General features: G+C 42.3%; 1 protein-coding gene across 3 annotated transcripts in view; it reads right to left on the bottom strand.

Annotated features, from left to right (window-relative positions):
- Positions 1–21,588, bottom strand: part of stim2b (stromal interaction molecule 2b) — a 158,788-nt gene that overhangs the window by 36,773 nt on the left and 100,427 nt on the right. For all 3 annotated transcript variants that reach the window (XM_041194649.1, XM_041194640.1, XM_041194659.1), the window contains exons 5-8: positions 13,791–13,902; positions 11,792–11,907; positions 2,785–2,962; positions 1,083–1,260 (exon numbers count right to left, since the gene is read on the bottom strand). In XM_041194649.1, coding sequence (XP_041050583.1) covers positions 1,083–1,260; positions 2,785–2,962; positions 11,792–11,907; positions 13,791–13,902 — 584 coding nt within the window. The remainder of the gene's footprint in view (positions 1–1,082; positions 1,261–2,784; positions 2,963–11,791; positions 11,908–13,790; positions 13,903–21,588) is intronic.

The raw sequence follows: 21,588 nt of genomic DNA, 5'->3' as shown, positions 1-21,588 counted from the left end.
CTTCACCGCCTGAGCAGCATTCTGGTGGAGCAGATTAGCCACCTGTTGTAAAATCCACTAGTTTTCAAGATATTAAAGGTACAGGTAGAATAGATTGGGAGAACCTATGTTTGTTAGGTCAGAAGTCTAAGACTTGGGGGCATGGTCGAAAAATTAGAGGCAGAACATTCAAGAGTGAAATTGGGAAATATTTCTTCATGCAAAGGGTGGTCGAAGTTTGGAACTTTCTTCCAAAAATGGCAATTGATCAATTGTTAATTTTAAAACAGAGATTGATTTTTCTTTATCCATAAGTATTAAGGGATGGGACAATGGTGGATATATGGGGTTAGGTTGTAGGTCAGCCATTATCTCACTGAATGGTGGCACAGGCTCAAGAAGTTGAATGGTCTCCTTCTGGTCCTAAGTATGGAAAATTATGCTTCTGGGTAAATAACTAAATATATTCCCTCTTATAGAGTGGAAAAGTTTTATGTGATTGAAAAAAATTCTATTTGCTTCCAATCAAATTTAACCTCCCTCACCTGATTAGTATTTCTGACTGAAGCAATGGCTATGCAAAGTGAAAAATGAAGAACCATGATATCTTATAAGAAACTGTGCTCTGCATTCTTTGGAAACCTCTGTAAACTGTCAAATTTGCTTTCTGCTTCAGTTTTAAAATAGTCGAGTTTGCTTTTAAGTAGTGAGCAAAATAATAAACATGAAGGAAGGAAATGAAAGACTTGTATTTTCACAATCTCAAGATGCCCCAGAACAATTTTACTCCGTCAGTGCTGAATAAAACCAAGTGCCCACCTTGATTTTGTGCTCAAGTCTCCAGGGTAAGGCTTGAATCTACAACTGCCTGACTCAGAGACAAGTGTGCTACCACTGACCCAAGGTTGATGTCAATTTCTAACACAATATCAACATAATTTGTTGTTTTACCTGAAACTTTCTAGTAACATAATGGGCCCATGCTGCAGTGAATTTATACTATGCGTGTGGAATACCTCCACTAAACATGGCTGGGTTTCATTTCCCTCAACTGATACCAGTTTAATTTACATAAGCTCATAATAAAATTAAAATGTTTGCACCTGTACAAGCTCCTCTTCTGCATATTTCAGCCGGCTGAGTTCAGTCTCTGAACCCTCGCGCAGTTCCCTCAGGCGCTGTGCCTCCCGCTTGGCATCATTTATCTCTGTTTTCATTTTTTGTTCTAAATTTTGCTTCTCCACTTCAACTGTTCTATTTTCTTCTTGAGCTTTTTGAAGCCTTCATTAGGGTGAGGAAAGTAACAAAAAACAAAACAAAATAAAGTCTTTTCACTATAGGCATTAGCAGCTGCCACTTATAAACAGTGTACCCTTTGAGCTGTCCTATTCTTCATATAGCATGCAAGTGACAAGAGGAGATCGTGAACTGAGCAGACTTAAGCCTGGTCGGTTCACTGAATAAATGTTGTCTTTATTCTTAATGGCTAATGCAACTTTGCCATAAATACAACTGTGACAAGGGGATATTATCTGCAAGTTGCCTGAAGATTGCCTTAATTTGGAGGTGATGCCCTTTAAGCCTAAAATGCAGCGAGGAAAACCTATCTGGACATAGGGGCTTTTAACTGGAAATCAAACACAAAAAGAATCACTTAAAACATTTTAATAGAATTCATGCCTTCTTAGTTCTGGGGTTAGCTGTTGTATATGAGGGTGCAATGTTTTCTTAGCTCAACTACTGAATGAAGTTCAACAGCCTGGATAAGCTGGATTTAGCATATCGCTCAAAAATGCAGTCACCTGTTAAGATAAACATAGGGGAGGATTTTCTCCCCGTCGATGGGGGGTGCTGAGTGGAAGTGGGCTGGCACGCTGTTGATCACTGCCCACAATCAGCTGCGCGCCACCATTTTGTGTAGGCAGACCAATTAAGGCCCGCCCAGGGTGACGTGCACCTGGGAGCGCTCAGTGCTCCCTGTGCAGGTGGGAGGGGGAGGCTGACTCTGGACCTACACATCAAAGAGTGCAGAAATCTCCCTAAGGCACGGAGCTGCCTCAGGGAGTTTAATTTCATTGTAGAAAGTGAATAAAAGATTTTTTAAAAATTATTCGGACATGTCCCCTCATGTGACAGTCTCACATGAGCTGGGACATGTCTATGAATTTTATTAAAAATTTTTATTAAGCTTTACAAAACCTTCATGAAACCTCACCCCTCCCGTGGACGAAGTTCCATGAAAAATGCAAAGGCCTCCTGGGCTTTTCATCTGCCTGCCAACCTTAAGGTTGGACGGGCAGCCCTGTTAATTGTTTTACTTGCTATTTAAACAGACCTTTGACAGTTCAGCAGGCGCGCAGCTGACTCCGGTGCGCACCCACCGAACTGAAGATCTGAATGACACATGGTGATGTCGGGACATACATCCGACATCACCGTGAGTCATTTTACACATCAGTGAGCGGAACCCGCTCCTGCACGCCGACCAGAAGATTCAGGCCATAGTGAACCTGAATTCAAAAAAGCTCCTGACATAGCCTAGCACACCTTTAAACTGACACAGCAGAAAGGATGTGGAAATGTGAACACTTAGTTATTAACAAGTATATTATGAGCCTCTGTCATAGATCAAATCAGAGAAATAAAGAAATGTACCATATCTCAAGACTCAAAAGGTTTAAATTGCGACTGGGAAAATCATTGCTTTCTCTGGAAGGATACGCTCCACTCATTTGTTCTTATCTTTGGGAAGAAAATTTTGAACATCTGGCCTGGACTTTATTACCACCTTTGCTCTGATCTCACCTCGCTTGAAATTCCATCAGGCTTTCCTCAGCTTTGTGCAGACTGTCTAGTTCTTTCATCATCTTTGCAACATGTTCTTTTGAATTTCTGTTTTGTGTGTATGCAAACCAACAGCCACCAATACCAACAACCATGGAAACAGCAAGAATAAAATCCTTCAGCCAATTGTGGCGGGGACCTGCAAAGCAGAAACCACCATTAAGGCAAAGTTCACTAAGCCCTTAAACACCTTAAGAGTATTAATTCTTATTAGAACAATTGTAATCATTTCATCATTCGGCTGCTTCTCTTTCTGCATCTGTTTTGAAAGTCACGTTAAATTTTCATACAGTGCATTCATTTTAAATATGTAATTTTCTTTAAATCTGATATACTTACCAGGAACATACCCGATGTACAACAGTTTAAATATATAAATATTACAAGGGGATCCAATGTACAGTAGAAGTTTATTGCAACATCAACCCAATGGTTTAACTATATTGTTTGCTGCAAGGAAAGGAAAGTTTAAAGTATACTATTTATAATGCTGGCCTTGAGTGGATAAATTTTAAAACCTTAACTTACATATAAACATTCAGATTAAAAAAACCGTGGTTGCTGTGAGAAGTACTAGTGCATTTGTGCTGAGAGAGCAGTTAATAAAGCACATAATGTCTTAGGCTTTATTAATAGGGACATTGAGTACAAGAGTAAAGAGACCATGTTGAACTTGTATAAGACACAAGTGAGACCTCATCTGGAGCACTGCATCCAGTTCTGGGTGCCATACTTGGGGAAGGATGTGAAGGCATTGGAGAGAGTACAGAGGAGATTCAGAGGAATTATTCCAAGAATAAAGAACTGTAGCTATGAGGATAGATTGGAGAGGTTCGGACTCTTTGTTTTGGAGAAAAGAAGGCTGATGGGAGTCTTGATAGAGGTATTCAAGATCGTGAGGGGTATGGACAGCGTAAATAGTGAGAAACTGTTCCCACTCATAACATCAAGAACTAGAGGGCACAGATTCAAAATAATTGGCAAAAGGAGTATATGCGATGTGAGGAAAAATGTTTTCACCAAGAGGATGGTTGGGGTCTGGAACAAACTTCCTGAAAGGGTGGTGGAGGCAGGTTCGATCGAGGTACTCAAAAGGGAATTGGATTGTTACCTGAAAAGAGAGAATGTGCAAGGTTACAGGGATAAGGCAGGGGAGTGGGACTAGTGGAATGCTGTTTCAGAGAACCAGCACAAACTCGATGGGCTGAATGGCCTCCTTCTACACTGTTGTAATACTGTGTTAAACTTCTTGGTGACAGCTTTCTTCTGATTCAGTTTTACAAACATCTAATTTTAAATTCTCAAACTGCTATGGCGAGATCTGTTTATGGATTCTTAATCTTGGTTTCTGGATTACTCATCCAGTATCATAGCCACTACATTACTGTGCAATTGACATTGGAAATTCAGATTCGGGCACACTGTGCAAAATCTTCTGACCAATAATGTGCATGATCTTCCTGCAGTAACGAGATTGGCAACGTACACCATGATTTTGGCTATGTGGCATTCTGATCTCACCGTTGCCAAGTTCCTCCATATTTTCATAGAAACACAGAAAACAGGAAAAGTAGGTAATTCGGCCTTTCAAGCCTGCTCTGCCATTTAATATGATCATCTCCTCATCTCAGTCCCAAATGGCCTACCCCATATCCTGCGATTGTGACCCCTATACCCCTCCCCTACCCCAGAGGAAATATATTCCCTGCATCCAGTCTGTCCAGCCGTATCAGAATTTTATATGTTTTAATGAGATCTCCTCTCATTCTTCTAAACTCCAGTGTGCACAGGCCTAGTCGACGCAACCTCTCCTCATACATCAATCCTGCCATCCCAGAAATCAGTCTGGTGAACCTTCGCTGCACTCCCTCTATGGCAAGTATATCCTTTCTTAAGTAAGGGGACCAAAACTGCACACAATACTCCAGGCATGGTCTCACTAAGGCCCTGTAAAGTTTCAGTAAGGCGTCCTTACTCCTGTACTCAAGTCCTCGCGCAATGAAGGCCAACATACCATTTGCCTTCTTAACTGCTTGCTGCACTTGCATGCTTGCTTTCAGTGATTGATGTGCAAGGACACCCAGGTCCCTTTGTACATCAACATTTAAATAATCTATCGCCACTTAAATAATATTCTGCCATTCTGTTTTTCCTACCAAAGTGGGTAACTTCACATTTATCCACTTTATACAGCATCTGCCAGGTATTTGTCCACTCACTCAACTTGTCTAAATTGCCTTGAAGCCTTTTAACATCCTCCTCACCACTCACATTCCTACCTAGTTTTGTGTTGTCAGCAAACTTGAAAATATTACATTTGGTTCCCTCATCCAAATTATTGATATATATTGTGAATAGCTGTGGCTCAAGCAGTGATCCCTGTGATGCCACTCCAAAAAAAAACCCATTTATCCCTACTGTTTCCTGTCTGCTAACCAATTCTCAATCCATGCCAATATATTACCCCTAATCTCACGTGTTTTAATTTTATGCATGAATTTATGTGGGGCCTTTATCAAAAGCTTTCTGAAAATCCAAATACACCACATCCACTGGTTCTCCCTTATCTATTCTGCTAGTTGTGTCCTCAAAAAACTCCAGTAGGTTTGTCAAACATGATTTCCCTTTCATAAATCCATGTTGACTTTGTCTAATCCTGTTAATACATTCTAAGTGTCCTGTTATCACATCCTTTATAATAGACTCTAGCATTTTCCCTACTACCGATGTAGGGCTAACTGGTCTGTAATTCTCTGTTTTCTCCCTCCCTCCTTTTTTAAATAGTGGGGTTACATTTGCCACCCTCCAATCTGCCTTGACTGTTCCAGAAACTGCATAATTTTGGAATATGACAACCAACTCATCCATTATTTCCACGGCCACCTTCTTTAGTACCCTGGGAAGTAGTTTGTCAGGCCCTGGGAATTTATCGGCTTTCAGTCCCATTAATTTATCCAGCAATATTTTTTTTAATAATAGTGATTTCCTTCAATTCCTCCTTCTCACTAGGCCCTTGGTTCCCTGGCATTTCTGGGAAATTATTTGTGTCTTCCTCCATGAAGACAGAACTAAAGTAGTTGTTTAATTGCCCTGCTGTTTCCTTGTTTTCTATTATAAATTCTCCTGTTTCGGACCGTAAGGGACCTACATTTGTCTTCACTAATCTTTTTCGTTTTACATATTTATAGAAGCTTTTACAGTCTGCTTTTATGTTCCTTGCAAGTTTACTCCCATACTCTACTTTTTCCCTCTTAAACAATCTTTTGGTCCTCCTTTGCTAACTTGTAAATGCTCCCAATCCCGAGGCTTGCTACTTTTCTAGCAACTTTATGTAACTCATCTTTGGATATAATCCTATCCTTAACTTCTTTTGTTAGCCACGGTTGGGCCACTTGTCCTGTTTTGTTTTTGTGCCAGAGAGGAATATATAACTGTTGCAATGCGTACTTTTGACCCTTAAATATTAGCCATTGCCTACCCACCATCGTGCCTTTTAATGGAGTTCCCCAATCTACCTTAGCCAACTCACACCTCATACCTTCATAGTCTCCTTTGTTTAGATTTAGGACCCTAGTTTCAGGTTGGACTACTTCACTTTCCATCTTATCATGTTATGATCACTGTTCCCAAAGCACCCGCACAACAATGTGATTAATTAAACCCTTCTAATTGCACAATATCAAATCTAGGATAACCTGTTCCCTAGTTGGTTCCTCGACATACTGGTCTAAAAAACTTCATATACCCTCCAGGAATTTATCTGCCACAGTATTATTGCTAATTGGGTTTGCCCAGTCTATATGTAGATTCATGTCACCCATGGTTACTATGGCACCCTTGTTACATGCATCTCTAATTTCCTATTTAATGTTGTCCCCAACCTTACCACTATGGTTTGAGGGCTATGGGCAACTCCCACTAATGTTTTCTGCCCCTTGTTGCTTCTTAGCTCCACCCTGGCTGATTCTACATCTAGATTTTCTAAACCAATATCCTCTCTCACCAACACACTGATTTCATCCCTAACTAACAACGCCACCCCACATCTTTCTTTTTGCCTGTCCTTCCTAAATATCGAATACCCTTGGATAGTCAGTTCCCAGCCTTGGTCACCCTGCAGTCATGTCTCCATAATCGCAGTCATAATGTACCCATTTACATCTATTTGCGCTGTTAATTCATCTAACTTATTGGGAGTGCTCCATGCATTCAGATACAGTGCCTTTGGACTTGTCATTTTAATACATCTTTTTACACATCTTTCTTTGTACTATGGCCCTATTTGCTGTTAGTCCTTGTTTCCTCTGCCTTCCACTTCTGCTTTCTATTTTTCTGTCTTTTATTCCTATCTTTGTTTCTCTCTCGTGTCTCCCCGCTCAGGTCCGAACCTCCTGCCACTCTAAACCCTTACCCACAGTACTAGCAAATACCCCTGCAAAGATATTGGCCCTGGTCCTGCTGGGGTGCAACCCATCCAGCTTGTGCAGGTCTCATTTTCCCCAGAATCGGTCCCAATGCCTCAGAAATCTAAATCCTTCCCCCTACAGCATCTCTCCAGACAAGCATTCATCTGGTCTATTCTCCTATTCCTGATCTCACTAGTCTGTGGCACTGGGAGTGATCCTGAGATTACTACCTTTGAGGTTCTGCTTTTTAATTTATTTCCTAGTTCCCTATATTCTGCTTTCAGGACCTCATTCCTCTTTTTACCTATGTCGTTGGTACCAATATGGACCACGACCTCTGGCTGTTCACCCTCCCCCTTCAGAATGTCCTGCAGCCGCTCAGTGACTTATTTGACCCTGGCACCAGAGAGGCAATATACCATCCTGGTGTCAAGTCTGTGGCCACAGAAACATCTATCAGTTCCCCTAACAATAGAATCTCTAGCACTATTGTTCCTCACATCCCCCCGCACCCCCAACCCTGCCAGTGCAGTTGAGCCAATGAGCTGCTCAGGGTGCCACAGACTTCACTCTTGCTGCATTCCCCTGAGAAACCATCTCTCCCAGCAGTATCCAAAATGGAAAATCTGTTAGAGAGGGAGATGGGTCCAGGGAACTCCTGCAGTACCTGCCTAGTGCTTTTACTCTGTTTGGCGGTCACCCATTGCCTTTCTGCCTGCGCACTCCTGCGTGACCTCACTATACGTGCTATCCACAAAGATCTCATCCTTGCAAATGCTCTGCAGTGACCCCAGCTGCAGCTCCAGCTCTGAAACAAGGATTTCGAGTAGCTGCAGCTGGAGACAATTCCTGTTCACGTGTCCCTGACTTCCCACGTCGCATAAGAGGAGCATTCACTTGGCCGAGCTGCCCTGCCATGACTTACCCTTAAATTATCCCTTTACTTTTATTTCCTCTAGTTTAGAGGATATTAAGGACAGAAGAAGTACTCACTAGGTCCTACTTCCCAAGGACGCTGCTCTTTTGCTATGCAAAGGTAGAAAATGAAAGGATCACCTCCTTCCCTCTTCACTGAACTGCTTCATTCACCAAACTCCAATGTAAGCACTATAATGCAGCCCAAAGCAGCACTCCAAGGCAGACAAAAGCAGCACTGTAGGTGGCCTGCTTTTATGCTCTCAGAATCTAGCTTCTGAAAACCTGTTGAAGCCAGTTATTTAATTAACTAGCTGCAGCTGCAAGCAGAACCTGTATAACCCCTGTTCTAAAGGTGGACTAAAACTCATCTTCTCCCAACTCAAAGAGCAACTTTTAGTTGATTGCTAAATGAAAGAAAGACTAGACTTTAGATAGAAATTAACCCTTAAAAGTCCCTCACTCACCAAACTCCAACTTCAGCCCTCCAGGGCAGCCCTCCAGGGCAGCCCTCCAGGGTGACAAGCTACAGTTGCAAAACAAGTTATTATGCAAAGCTGATGCATGGCACAATTAAAAAACACTACTCCCATCAAGTCAATCTCTTCTCAGTGAAAAGGCTTGTTTCCCTTCAGACTATGTTGTTAAAGGATCAGAAATTTGAGATCCCATGGAGGTGCTGGGTCTGTTTCTAACATCAAACCTTATTTAACCTTGTTTATGCACATCATAGTTTTATTTTAAAACTATAAATCATAATGCTGCAGGCCATCAGGGGCATTACTTTTATGTCCAGGTGGCAGCAGCACGAAAGCTGGTGATAATCCAGCAAGATCATGATGCTCATTGTTTTCAATAGGGACTGGAGCTACGAGAACGAGTTTCCAACTGTTTGGGTTAAAATCATTGCATTGTGCAAGAGAATCTCTGATATGCTTTCTCGCTGTATGTGACTCAGCACCAGGAATAAAGAATCTGAACCATGAGGCAAAACAGGAGGAAGGCTTAAAGGAGTTTTTCCAAAAATGGAACTTCCTGCCTGGTTCACAGGAATGATCACTGGCTTTAGAGTTGGTTAGAGCTATCTAGGCAACCGCTTTTGGATGGAATGCTCTAGCTTCCAGTCACCCAAATTTAGCAGCATGCCAGGGACAAATGCCCTTGAGTTTGGTGGTAGTTACAGAGGGTCTGTTATGGCAGTTGTTTTTCCCCAATGTCAACCATATGTTGAGGCATGCATTCTGCAGCCAAAGACAAGTTACTGAAAAAGGTTCCTCAGAAAGTTCCAGAAAGAGTTCATTGTCCAATGTCCTTCAAGAAAAGTGAGTGAAGAAAACGTAGTGGTTTGGTTCCTATGAAATCCATGTACGTGGAGGATGGAAGAACAAACAACCACACCAGGGTCATAATCACTTCTCCTGCTGAAAGTAACAGCAAAACAAAGTACATCCACAGAAAGTATATTTGGAAACGAGTATAATGGTAATAACAATAATACTTCTTGCTCCAGGATTTCCTTTAGTCCTGTTCAGTATCTGAGCCAACATTTCGGCACACCTTAGCTACAGATCACTGTGATTGTTAGTAAGTGATTCAATGTACTCGTCAATGAATATAAATGAAAAAAATTGTGGTGGCAGAATTATCGCCATTGTAATTTATGGCTGAAGATTTATGTCAGCATGATTGGGACAGAAGGATCTATTTTATCCCTACAGTCTGCAGTAGCCAGGATTTAGACAGGGCAAGATTAATCCATCACACTATATTGCCAGGGTAGTAATGAAGTGCAATCCTGTTCGGTTTTATTGTTTTAAACAAATCCATCTCGACTTCTCAGCAATTTTTGAAGAATCGCAAGACATTTTTGAAAAAAGAATGAAAGGGAGGGGCTCCAGCTCGAGGTGGTAACACTGAAGCCTTGGTGGATTTTTCTGATTTTACACAAACCTTGCTCTTATCTCATGTTTCTCCAGAAGTGAAATCTACATTTATATTGAAGCTGAGGAGTTTCCATTTCCTTCTATTATGTCCTCTTAAATTTACATCTGTCAGTGTCATTGCTAATTATAGAATACTTGGAACAACAAGATCAGAACAAGAGTAAGATATTAAATTCTCTTCAATGTTAATGACATAGTTGCACACAGCATTTCATTTGAATCGCAGGACATCTAACAATATTAACATTAGAGAAATATTTGGAATTTAGCTCAGTGAAAAATGCATCATCCCATCTATATTAAAATACTTCTTTTAATCCCAAACCTGCAAGTTTTCTGGCTGTTACTCTCACAATGCCTGTCTAGTTGGTTTCTGTTCTTATGCAAGGACGGGCACAACAATCAATAACTCTGCATTATCACAGCACATTAGGGTTTGGGGCTGCAAGTACTAAGAGTAGCTTAGCTCCAAAACGCCTAGTGAGGTACCAAGTTATTCTTATATGTATCCATAAACCATTGAACAATAGGAGTATGATTAATAAAAATATAATTGAACAGAAATATTGGCAATTCCAATGCTAACAATGCAAAGTGGAAGGCTCATTCTTTTTGGCATGGTTTCCCTTTTTTTTTAAAAACAAAAAACTGGCACTAGTAACAGATGACACTGCTAGTTCTGAATAGTTCAGTGAAATATTCTAAAATTTCAGAACTGTAATGAAGTCACAGTTCCTGTTATTTATTGTTCAGCTTCATTGTAGCTCAAATATTCATAATTCGACACATTTTAAAACATACTTTTACTAATGTAGTCACTTCTTCTAAAATCTGAGTGCCTTAATTACTTAAAAAGTTATGACTACTCTTAATAACTTAGACTTCAGTTTCAAGGCCTGGTACTGTAATCACATGTGTGTTGCCGTGATGACTAGTTAAAACTATTTGCCTGATATTTCTGCAGGGCTCCCCAATTTTCTGCCACAACCTTGCTGGAAGCAATTAAGAAATTACACTAAAGTCCGTTTCACTGATTTTCCATCAAAACTACAGAAAGTGATCAGCAGAAATTCAACCCCATTACATCAAGAGATCCAAGCACCACAAAAGTATTAGATGTGTAGCAATAGTGCCACCTAATGGGGAAGCAAATTATTCTGACTGAGGTATAGGGTGCTCATTTCCAGCCTCTCTCAGGGTGCATATTACCCTGACTTTTCAAAAAAAAATTCAAGCTGTTAATTTAACATATGACTACTAAAAGTGGGGTAAAATTTAGCAATAGCCAGAATCTATCTGAAAGACTTCAATTCCGTGAGTACTCAAACATAAGGCCTTTGGCCACTGCGATGGTTCAGCAAATTAACTCATGAGTAGCCAAGTCACTGGGAGTTCTCAGGTATAATGTCCTGGGCAGGCTGATGCCAGCCAATGGTAGCAGCAAGTAGATTACAAACGAGCTCAGCTCAATTGAGTTATGAAGGATAGAGAAAAACAACGTCTCTTCTTCTGGTCACAGTGTGCCAGCTCATACAGCCTTCAACTTGCTGCTTTAGATGGCAGGGCTTCTCATTAGTTGTGGGGTGAGTAGCTAGAGATGTACTGGGGGGTGCGATGTGGTGGGGGGGGGCAGAAATCCCCATTACGAACTCAAAACGTTGCAGAATATTTCAAAGGAATCAAGCAATCGTAATGGGTACTCACGTATTGGAGCTCCAAATAGCACAGCATCCAGTGCCTTCAGCTGAAGCTTCTGTCTGTGACTCCGGTCAGTGATTTTCAAATTTGAGATCATAAAAGGAATCTCATTCACAGCTAGCCTGTAAGACAAAAGCAGTTAATCTGTACAATGTAGTACTACTTGCTTTTCCACTACATGTTTTGTATTTTTTTTCTTTCTGTCCTTAAAGAGTTAAGTTTTTCTGGGCTGAGTTCCATTGACATGACCAGCCCTCCAAACATTCACCAAGGTGATCACTCTTGACGTGAGTCTTGATGGTGAGCTTCGGCAGGCTGAATTGTCTTGAGTGCATGACTGACGGACTAAATCTAGTCCTCTCACAAACATGCAAAAAAATGCACTTTCCAGTAAGAATCATTAGGAAGGAAATTGGGCTTGTTCGTACCCATTTTTAGAGTGGTATGAGGGCACTTAAAGCTTCAAATTTGTGACTGTGGTGCACGCGCACATATCTGTAGCAAACAGCAATGAACGCCATGTTGGTTAGGACATTAGTACACATGCAGTGTGATTCTCCACCCGAAGCATGCAGGCTTTTGTCCATATTCATGTCATCAGACTGCCTAGAGATTGTTGGTTGATTCTGGAGGTTTCTTGTGTAGCAGTAACAGTTATGGATTGTTCAGTAAAAATCTATTAGATTTTAGAAGCAATTCACGTTTCAGGTCAAGTTAAAACTTAGGGAAGTGATAGTGATAGCTATTAACGAAAGAAAGAATGAATTTGTGCTTATGTAAGGTGACTTTCAAAACTTCAGAATGTCTCAAAATACATCAGAGACAACGATTTATTTTTGAAGTGCAGTCACTGTGCTTTATAAATCAGAAAAAGCAGCAGCCAATTCGCACACAGTAATGTTTCACAAAACAGCAATGAGATAAAAGGTAAGGTTCTGTTTTGGTGATCTCAATTGAGGCATAAAATGTTGGCCAGAACACTGGTAGAACATGTCTGCTCTTCCTCAAAAATAAAAGCAATGGGATATTTTATGTCACAGAGAGTAGACAATTGGGATTAGCACTATTGCTTGTGTGGAGATTAAGAACAAACCCAGGTTGGGTGGGCTGAAAAGCCTATTCCAGTCTGTCGGCAAAATTTTATGTCCCGCGGGCGGGCGAGCGCCCGACTCGACAGGTGTAAAATTGCGCGAGATGCTGCAGGGCGAGCATCTCGATGTCAACACGCACTCGTGCAATATTTCGCATGGCGGGCACCCGCCGACAATTAAGCAGGCACATAAGCTCATTAAAGGCGCAATTGCCTGCGATTTTTCATGGCCTGTTCAACTTTACGGTTGGTGGATGGGCGAATCGGCCAATTGGCCTTTACATTTCTCATCAAACCTCATCCAAGGGTGGGCTGAAATCTCCGTTAGGAAATAAAATAAAAATAAATATCTGTGGACAGCATTTTTATGACGTATGCTTTCAGGTGCTTGATCGTGATGCATGGACCTTTTTTTGCAGCTACTTACAGCTTCATTTCATTATTTGCAGGTCTGCAGCTTCCCGAGACAGCTGTCTGTCTTCAGGGAGCTCTCTCGCAGCGCTTACCTGCGCCTGCGGTGAGGTTGTCACCTGCCCCCACCCCAGCAGCGCTGAGCTTTTCAGCGTGTGTTTCACGCTTGCTGGCCATTTAACAGCCAGCCAGCGTGAAATTGCAGTTGGGGGCCGATCGCAGTCGGCGTTTGTTTCATGGCCGCTCACAAGCCCACCGATCGTGTGCGCATGATGACCTGAAAGATTCAGGCCTGTAATTTAACACAGTTCAATGAAGACAGTAATCATTTGGTTTTTCTTTCAAATAAGACTATTGAGTTAAGCCTTACATTTCACAAATGAAGAATTAACTTGAGCCTGAGACGACTTCATGTCATCTTTGTCAGTCTCTTGTTTGAAGGACATTTTCATCATACACATGAAACAGAAAATCTAACATTGATCTTTTTCCAACAAAACTAACCTGGGTAGGCCAACTCCCCGAATGTTGTTTTCCTGAAAAATCTTGGCATACTGCGGCAATTCCACAAAGTGAATTAGCCAATCCATTGTTTCATCTACTGTCCAATTGTATACTGCAAGAAAAAAATGTGTTTAATGATAAATCAAATATAAATGCAGAGAGTCACAATAGGAAATACAGCAGAGAAACAGGCCATTCGGTCCACTTAAGCCTCTTCCCATTTTTTTTTCATCTACCATCACAACCATCTATTATTACCTTCTCCCTTAAATGCATGATGAGTTTCCCCTTAAATGTCTCCATACCATTCGCTTCAACCACTCCCTATGGTAGTGAGTTCCATACTCCCATCTCTCTTTAGGTAAAGAAGTTTTTCTGAATTGTCTACTGGATTTCTTGGTGACTATCTGATATTGATGGCCGATTGTTATGCTCTGCCCCACAAGAGGAAACATTGTTTCCGCATCCACTCTTTCAAAACATTTCAAGATTTTAAAAACTTCTATTAGATCACCCTTCAACCTTTTTTCAAGAAAGAGATGCAGTCTTTCAATCCTTTTTTGAAATGTACACCCACGCATTTCTGATATTATCCTTTTAAACCTTCTCTGCACCCTCACCAGTACCTCTATGTCCTTTTTATAATATGCAACTAGAACTGCACATAGTCCTCTAAATTAGCATAAAATCCCTAATTTTTTCTATCCTTCTTGAAATAAAGCTTAGTGTTTGGTCTGGTTTGCTTTTATTTATGGTCTTGCTAACCTGTAGCGCAACTTTAGTGGTTGTTATATTCCAAGTAATAGATGATTTCTCTATTCTTCCTACCAAAATGCGCAACCTCACATTTATTTGTGTTGTATTTCACCTGCTACTGTTTGCCCATTCTGCAAGTGTATTAACGTCCTCCTGTAATCTGCTGCAATCCTCCTCAGTATTGACAATCCCCCTCCCCTCCCAAATTCGGTGTCAATTTTGAATAAACAAAATCGAGGAGCAAGATCAATACATTAGCCCAGATCTTTCATCCCAAGGATGGTATCCCAGAAGATGTGATAGGGACCCCCAAGAAGTCCCTATACATGGACTACACGGGAATTGCCTGGGAAGTTGTAACTTCCAATGGGCAATTACCCTGCTCCTCGATTCCTCAGAAATTCCAATTTAAAGTCTGCAACTTCAGATGGTTCTGACTCACTTAGCAGGATAGTTATGCAGGGAAAGTCAGAAAGCTTAAAGCCAGTTCTAAATCCTGGGTAACTATGGTGCTGACACCAGCCCCTGACCGCCACCGCCCCCGCCCGCCCCTACCACCGGAACCCCTGACTAGGATGGCGTGTGGCTTGGAGGGGAACTTACAAGTGGTGGTGGTGCTCCCAATGCACTTGCTTCCCTTGTTCTTCTTGGTGGTTAAGGTCATGGATTTGGAAGGTGCTGTCAAAGGAGTCTTGCTGAGTTGCTGCAGTGCATTTTTTAGATAGTACTTACTGCTGCCACTGTGATGGAGGGAGTGAATGTTTAAAGTAGTGGATGGGGTGTCAGTCAGCTGATTGCCCTGGATGTTGTCACGCTTGAGTGTTGTTTGAGCTGCATTCATTCAGATAATTAGAGTGTCTTCCATCGCACTCTTAATTTGTGACTTGTGGGTAGTGGACAGATTTTGCGGAGTCAGGAGGCAAATAACTCACTGCTGAATTCCCATGCTCTGACCCACTCTTGCACCCACAGTATTTATATGGCTGGCCCAGTTAAGCTTTTGATCAATGGCAACTCCCAGGATGTTTAAGTTGGAGGAATACAGCAATGATAATGCTGTTGAATGTCAAAGGTAGATGGTCAGATTTCCTTTGTTGGGGATGTTCACTGCCTGGCACTTGCAATGTTTGTGTAAAACTTGTCACTCATCAGCCCACGCCTGAATGTTATCCAGGTCTTACTACATGTGGACCTGAAGAAAAGTGAACACTGTGCAATCATCAGTGAACATCCCCATTTTCACCTTATGGTGGAGGGAAGGTCATTGAAGCAGTGTAAGAAGGTTGAGCATAGGAAACTACCCTGAGGGGCTCCTGCAGTGATGTGCTGGGATTGAGATGATTGACCGCCAAGAACCATCTTTCATGTATATCTCCGGCTTTCTCCACCAATTCCCATTGATTTCACTTTTAATGGAATATCATCAGGGCAAGGGTCCCAATATTATTATAAAAACAAAAAAACTGCGGATGCTGGAAATCCAAAACAAAAACAGAATTACCTGGAAAAACTCAGCAGGTCTGGCAGCATCGGCGGAGAAGAAAAGAGTTGACATTTTAAGTCCTCATGACCCTTCAATAGAACTAGGTGAATCCAAGGAAGGGGTGAAATATAAGCTGGTTTAAGGTGGGGGGGGCGGCGGTTGGGGGAGAGAAGTGGAGGGGGGGTGGTGTGGTTGTAGGGACAAACAAGCAGTGATAGAAGCAGATCATCAAAAGATGTCACAGACAACAGAAAAAAAGAACACATAGGTGTTGAAGTTGGTGATATTATCTAAACGAATGTGCTCATTGAGAATGGATGGTAGGGCACTCAAGGTACAGCTCTAGTGGGGGTGGGGAGAGCATAAAAGATTTTAAAATATTTTTAAATATTGGAAATAGGTGGGAAAAGAAAAATCTATATAATTTATTGGAAAAAACAAAAGGAAGGGGGAAGAAACAGAAAGGGGGTGGGGATGGAGGAGGGAGCTCAAGACCTAAAGTTGTTGAATTCAATATTCAGTCCGGAAGGCTGTAAAGTCCCTAGTCGGAAGATGAGGTGTTGTTCCTCCAGTTTGCGTTGGGCTTCACTGGAACAATGCAGCAAGCCAAGGACAGACATGTGGGCAAGAGAGCAGGGTGGAGTGTTAAAATGGCAAGCGACAGGGAGGTTTGGGTTATTCTTGTGGACAGACCGCAGGTGTTCTGCAAAGCAGTCGCCCAGTTTACGTTTGGTCTCTCCAATGTAGAGGAGACCACATTGGGAGCAACGAATGCAGTAGACTAAGTTGGGGGAAATGCAAGTGAAATGCTGCTTCACTTGAAAGGAGTGTTTGGGCCCTTGGACGGTGAGGAGAGAGGAAGTGAAGGGGCAGGTGTTACATCTTTTGCGTGGGCCATAGGCGGGGGTTGAGGAGTAGGGAGTGATGGAGGAGTGTACCATGGTGTCCCAGAGGGAACGATCCCTACGGAATGCCGCCAGGGGGGTGAAGGGAAGATGTGCTTGGTGGTGGCATCATGCTGGAGTTGGCGGAAATGGCGGAGGATGATCCTTTGAATGCAAAGGCTGGTGGGGTGATAAGTGAGGACAAGGGGGACCCTATCATGTTTCTGGGAGGGAGGAGAAGGAGTGAGGGCGGATGCGCGGGAGATGGGCCGGACACGGTTGAGGGCCCTGTCAACGACTGTGGGTGGAAAACCTCAGTTAAGGAAGGAGGACATGTCAGAGGAACTGTTTTTGAAGGCAGCATCATCGGAACAGATGCGACGGAGGCGAAGGAACTGAGAGAATGGGATGGAGTCCTTACGGGAAGCGGGGTGTGAGGAGCTGTAGTCGAGGTAGCTGTGGGAGTCAGTAGGCTTGCAATGGATATTGGTGGACAATCTATCACCAGAGATTGAGACAGAGAGGTCAAGGAAGGGAAGGGAAGTGTCAGAGATGGACCACGTGAAAATGATGGAGGGGTGGAGATTGGAAGTAAAATTAATAAATTTTTCCAAGTCCCGACGAGAGCATGAAGCGGCACCGAAGTAATCAGCGACGTACCGGAGAAAGAGTTGTGGAAGGGGGCCGGAGTAGGACTGGAACAAGGAATGTTCCACATACCCCATAAAGAGACAGGCATAGACACCCGCATGGGCCCCAGCTGTACCTTGAGTGCCCTACCATCCGTTCTTAATTAGCACATTCATTTAGATAATATCACCAACTTCAACATCTATGTGTTCTTTTGTTCTGTTGTCTGTGACATCTTTTGATGATCTGCTTCTATCACTGTTTGTTTGTCCCTACAACCACACCACCCCCCTCCACTTCTCTCCCCCAACCGCACCCCCCCTCCCCATCCCGACACCTTAAACCAGCTTATATTTCACCCCTTCCTTGGATTCACCTAGTTCTGTTGAAGGGTCATGAGGACTCGAAATGTCAACTCTTTTCTTCTCCGCCGATGCTGCCAGAACTGCTGAGTTTTTCCAGGTAATTCTGTTTTTGTCCCAATATTATTGTTGCCTTGCAGATGGGGTGGATGGTGGGAGTTATTTGCCACTGCTCAATGGAGGGAATGTTTCAAAATTTTGGAAGGGTTTTCTCTTGCCCAGTTGGTAAATGCTGAGCCTTTAAAAATGGAGCTTCCTATAGAGGTGTTCAATTCCATTTGAATTGAATGGTGTGATCTATTCAGTATTTTACACGTTGTCTTAATATACACACACCTACTCCTCTAACCAATTAAGTGCCACTTTTCTGAAGTCAAGACACAGATTGGTGATGGATAATAGTTGCTTGAAACCGTAGTGCAGAACATCTCCAGCAAAGGGAGGACAATTCCTTGACAAGCCAGATCTATATATGCAGCTTATGGACTAAATACTTTCAAATTACATTTAACGTAAAAAAGAAAGACACTGCTCAGCTTAACATATATTAAGCAAATTTGCCCTCTCTTATGGAGCTAATAGCATTTATCATTTAAATTCATAAATAACAGTTGCGATAACCCAGCCTTATGTATTATCCTGGCTCCCATTATTTCAATTATTAACTCTTCTGAAGAATTAAATGTTTGAGCTAAGTTAGCCTTTAATGATAAAATCTTAACTTCCACAATTTACTGATGATTAATTGAGAATTAGAGAGAGCAGGAGACATGTTAAATTAACTTTAAAAAAAAGGGTTGACTTCTTTGTGTGTCCGGAATTCTGTTAAAGTCTTTAGCATGGTGATTATATAACACATTCAATAAGCCACTTGTTCCAATCTCTGAAAAAATTTAAAATGTATTTCAACCCAGTAAAACAGGGCGCTGTTACTCCATTAAATCCTCTTTGCTGACACCAAAGCCTGGAATTAGAATTCCAGTCATGTCATGCTCCCTCCTCTAATCACATGGTACAAAGCTGTACAGAATTTGTTACGGCAGTGCTAACACAAGACACAAACTCTAGTCGTAAAACACAGACCAGTTAATCTAGTGCCATATTGGCTAAGCAATAATCTTCAACATGATAAATCTGTTCATCATATGAATCCATTTCCAGTCAAACCTCCATTATGCAATACATTCCTCGTAACAATTGCACTTTACCATCACTGAATCCCCCACTATCAACATACTGGGGGGTTACCAATGACTAGAAACTGAACTGGACTAGCCACATAAATCCTGTGGCTACAAGAGCTGATCAGAGGCTAGGAATCCTGCGGCATGTAACTCACCTCCTGATTCCCCAAAGACTGTCCACCATCTACAAGGCATAAGTCGGGAGTGTGGTGGAATATTGTCCACTTGCCTGGATGAGTGCAGCTCCAACAATACTCAAGGAGCTCGACACAATCCAGGACAAAACAGTCCGATTGATTGGCACCCCAGTCACAAACATCCATTCCCTCCACCACTAACACAAAGTGGCAGCAGTGTGTTCCATCTACTGGATGCACTCTAGAAACTCACCGAGGCTCCTTCGACAGCATCTTCCAAACCCACAACCACTACCTTCCTGAAGGACAAGGGCAGCAGCCAAATGGGAACACCACCATCTAGAAGTTTCCTCCAAGCTACTTACCTTCCTGGCTTGGAAATATATTGCCATTCCTTCACTGTGGCTGGGTCAAAATCCTGGAACTCCCTCCCATACAACACTGGGTGTTCCTACACCACATGGACTGCAGAGGTTCATGAAGGCAGCTCACCACCACCTTCTCAAGGGCAAGGCCCAGATCCCATGAATGAATTTTAATTTTTTTTTAAGAACAGCTCATCATTCTAATCCGCAGCTTCTTCCTCACTACCTGCTGCTTTCTGTTACATCTGCTTTCTTGAAAACAAGCTTCTGACATTCCCAAAACATGCTCTGAATATTGCTGTCTAAACTGGAAATGCACCAACAGTAACTTCCTTCAGTTCAAACCTTGTTCTTAATTCTTTGATACCAATGAATATTGGGGTTTCCTGAATGAAAAAGCACAGAACTTTTTGGATTTTGTTCTTTTTCCAGAATCCTCTGCCAGTGGAAACTCCTGCCCATTCTTCCACACTTGGAAACATTTGTGTTACATCGCTCAATAATCTGCTTTATTTGAATGAAAAATTCCTAGTCTTTTTATTTGCATTTCCTCATACCAGGCATTGTCTGCATGAACCCAAGTTACAGTATCTCCAAAGTCTCAAAATATTTTCTATAGTGTACAACAGGGATTCTCAACCCGGTGTCTGAGAGAAAGTTAGTAGCTCCCTCAATCCACCGCACACACCGCTTAAAATAGACTTAATGCCAAAACAATATCCAGGGCAGAAATTTTTACCTTCCTGCCCTGAGTCACAAATCAATGCCACCACAGCTGCTCATAGCACAACACAGCATGTGAAGAACTGAATCTGTCATTTGATCCCAGATGCTCAGGTCTATGGGCTGCCATGTGACCAAGGATATAATGTCCACCATCAGCAAGCTGACTTCCCTTGACTTGTTAATAAAGACAAGAGATGTGAAAGCTGTTAAGATTGTCAACACCATTGGTCTCATCAACACTCTCAGCTCCAGTGACATTTCTTCAACATCAGTGACAGTCTAGTAACTTCCGTATTACTCTACTAATCCTCGCGGTTTTTTAAAATAAAATCTTTCACGGGATGTGGGTGTCGCTGGCTAGGTCAGCATTTATTGCCCAGCTCTAGTTGCCCTTGAGAAGACAATGGTGAGCTGCCTTCTTGAACTGCTGCAATCCATCTTGTGTATGTATACCCACAGTGCTGTTAGGGAGGGGGTCTGCTTTGTCCTGGATGATGTCAAGCTTCGAGTTTTTTTGGAGTTGCACTCATTCAGGCAAGTGGAGAGTAGTCTATCACACCCCTGACTTGTGCCTTGTGGATGGTGGACAAACTTTGGGGAGTTGGGAGGCGAGTTACTCTGTACATAGTTCCCAGCCTCCGGTCTGCTCTTGTAGCCACAATATTTATACGGCTGGTCCAGTTAAATTTCTGGTCAATGGTAACCGCCAGGATGTTGATAGTGGGGGATTCAGCAATTGCAATGCCATTGAATGTCATGGAGAGATGGTTAGATTCTCTCTTGTGGGAGATAGTCATTGCCTGGCACTTGTAATATTCATGTCAAATTTGTCTCTCAATAGCCTAAGCCTGAATGTTATCCAGGTCTTGCTGCATGTGGGCATGGAGTGCTTCATTATCAGAGGAATACGAATAAAATTGAACATTGTTCAATCATCAGCGAACATCCTCAGTTTGATCTTATGATGGAGGAGAGGTCATTGAAACGCCTTAAGCAGTTTGAGCTGAGGACAGGATCCTGAGTAACTCCTGGAATTGAGGTGATTGACCTCCAACACAACCACAACCATCTTCCTTTGTGCTAGATATGACTCCAACCAGTGAAAAGTTTCCCCCGATTCCCATTGACTTAAACTTTACTGGAGCTTCTATGATACCACACACAGTCAAATGTTGCCATGATGTCAAGGGCAGTCACTCTCACCTCATCTCTGGAACTGAGCTCTTTTGTCTATGTTTGGGCCCAGGCAGTAATGAGGTCAGGAGCTTAGT

The sequence above is a fragment of the Carcharodon carcharias genome, chromosome 1 (genome assembly GCF_017639515.1).
Source record: "Carcharodon carcharias isolate sCarCar2 chromosome 1, sCarCar2.pri, whole genome shotgun sequence".
NCBI lineage: Eukaryota > Metazoa > Chordata > Chondrichthyes > Lamniformes > Lamnidae > Carcharodon > Carcharodon carcharias.
The sequence above is the reverse complement of the archived record's forward strand: the minus strand, read 5'-3'. Positions and strand labels throughout refer to the sequence as shown.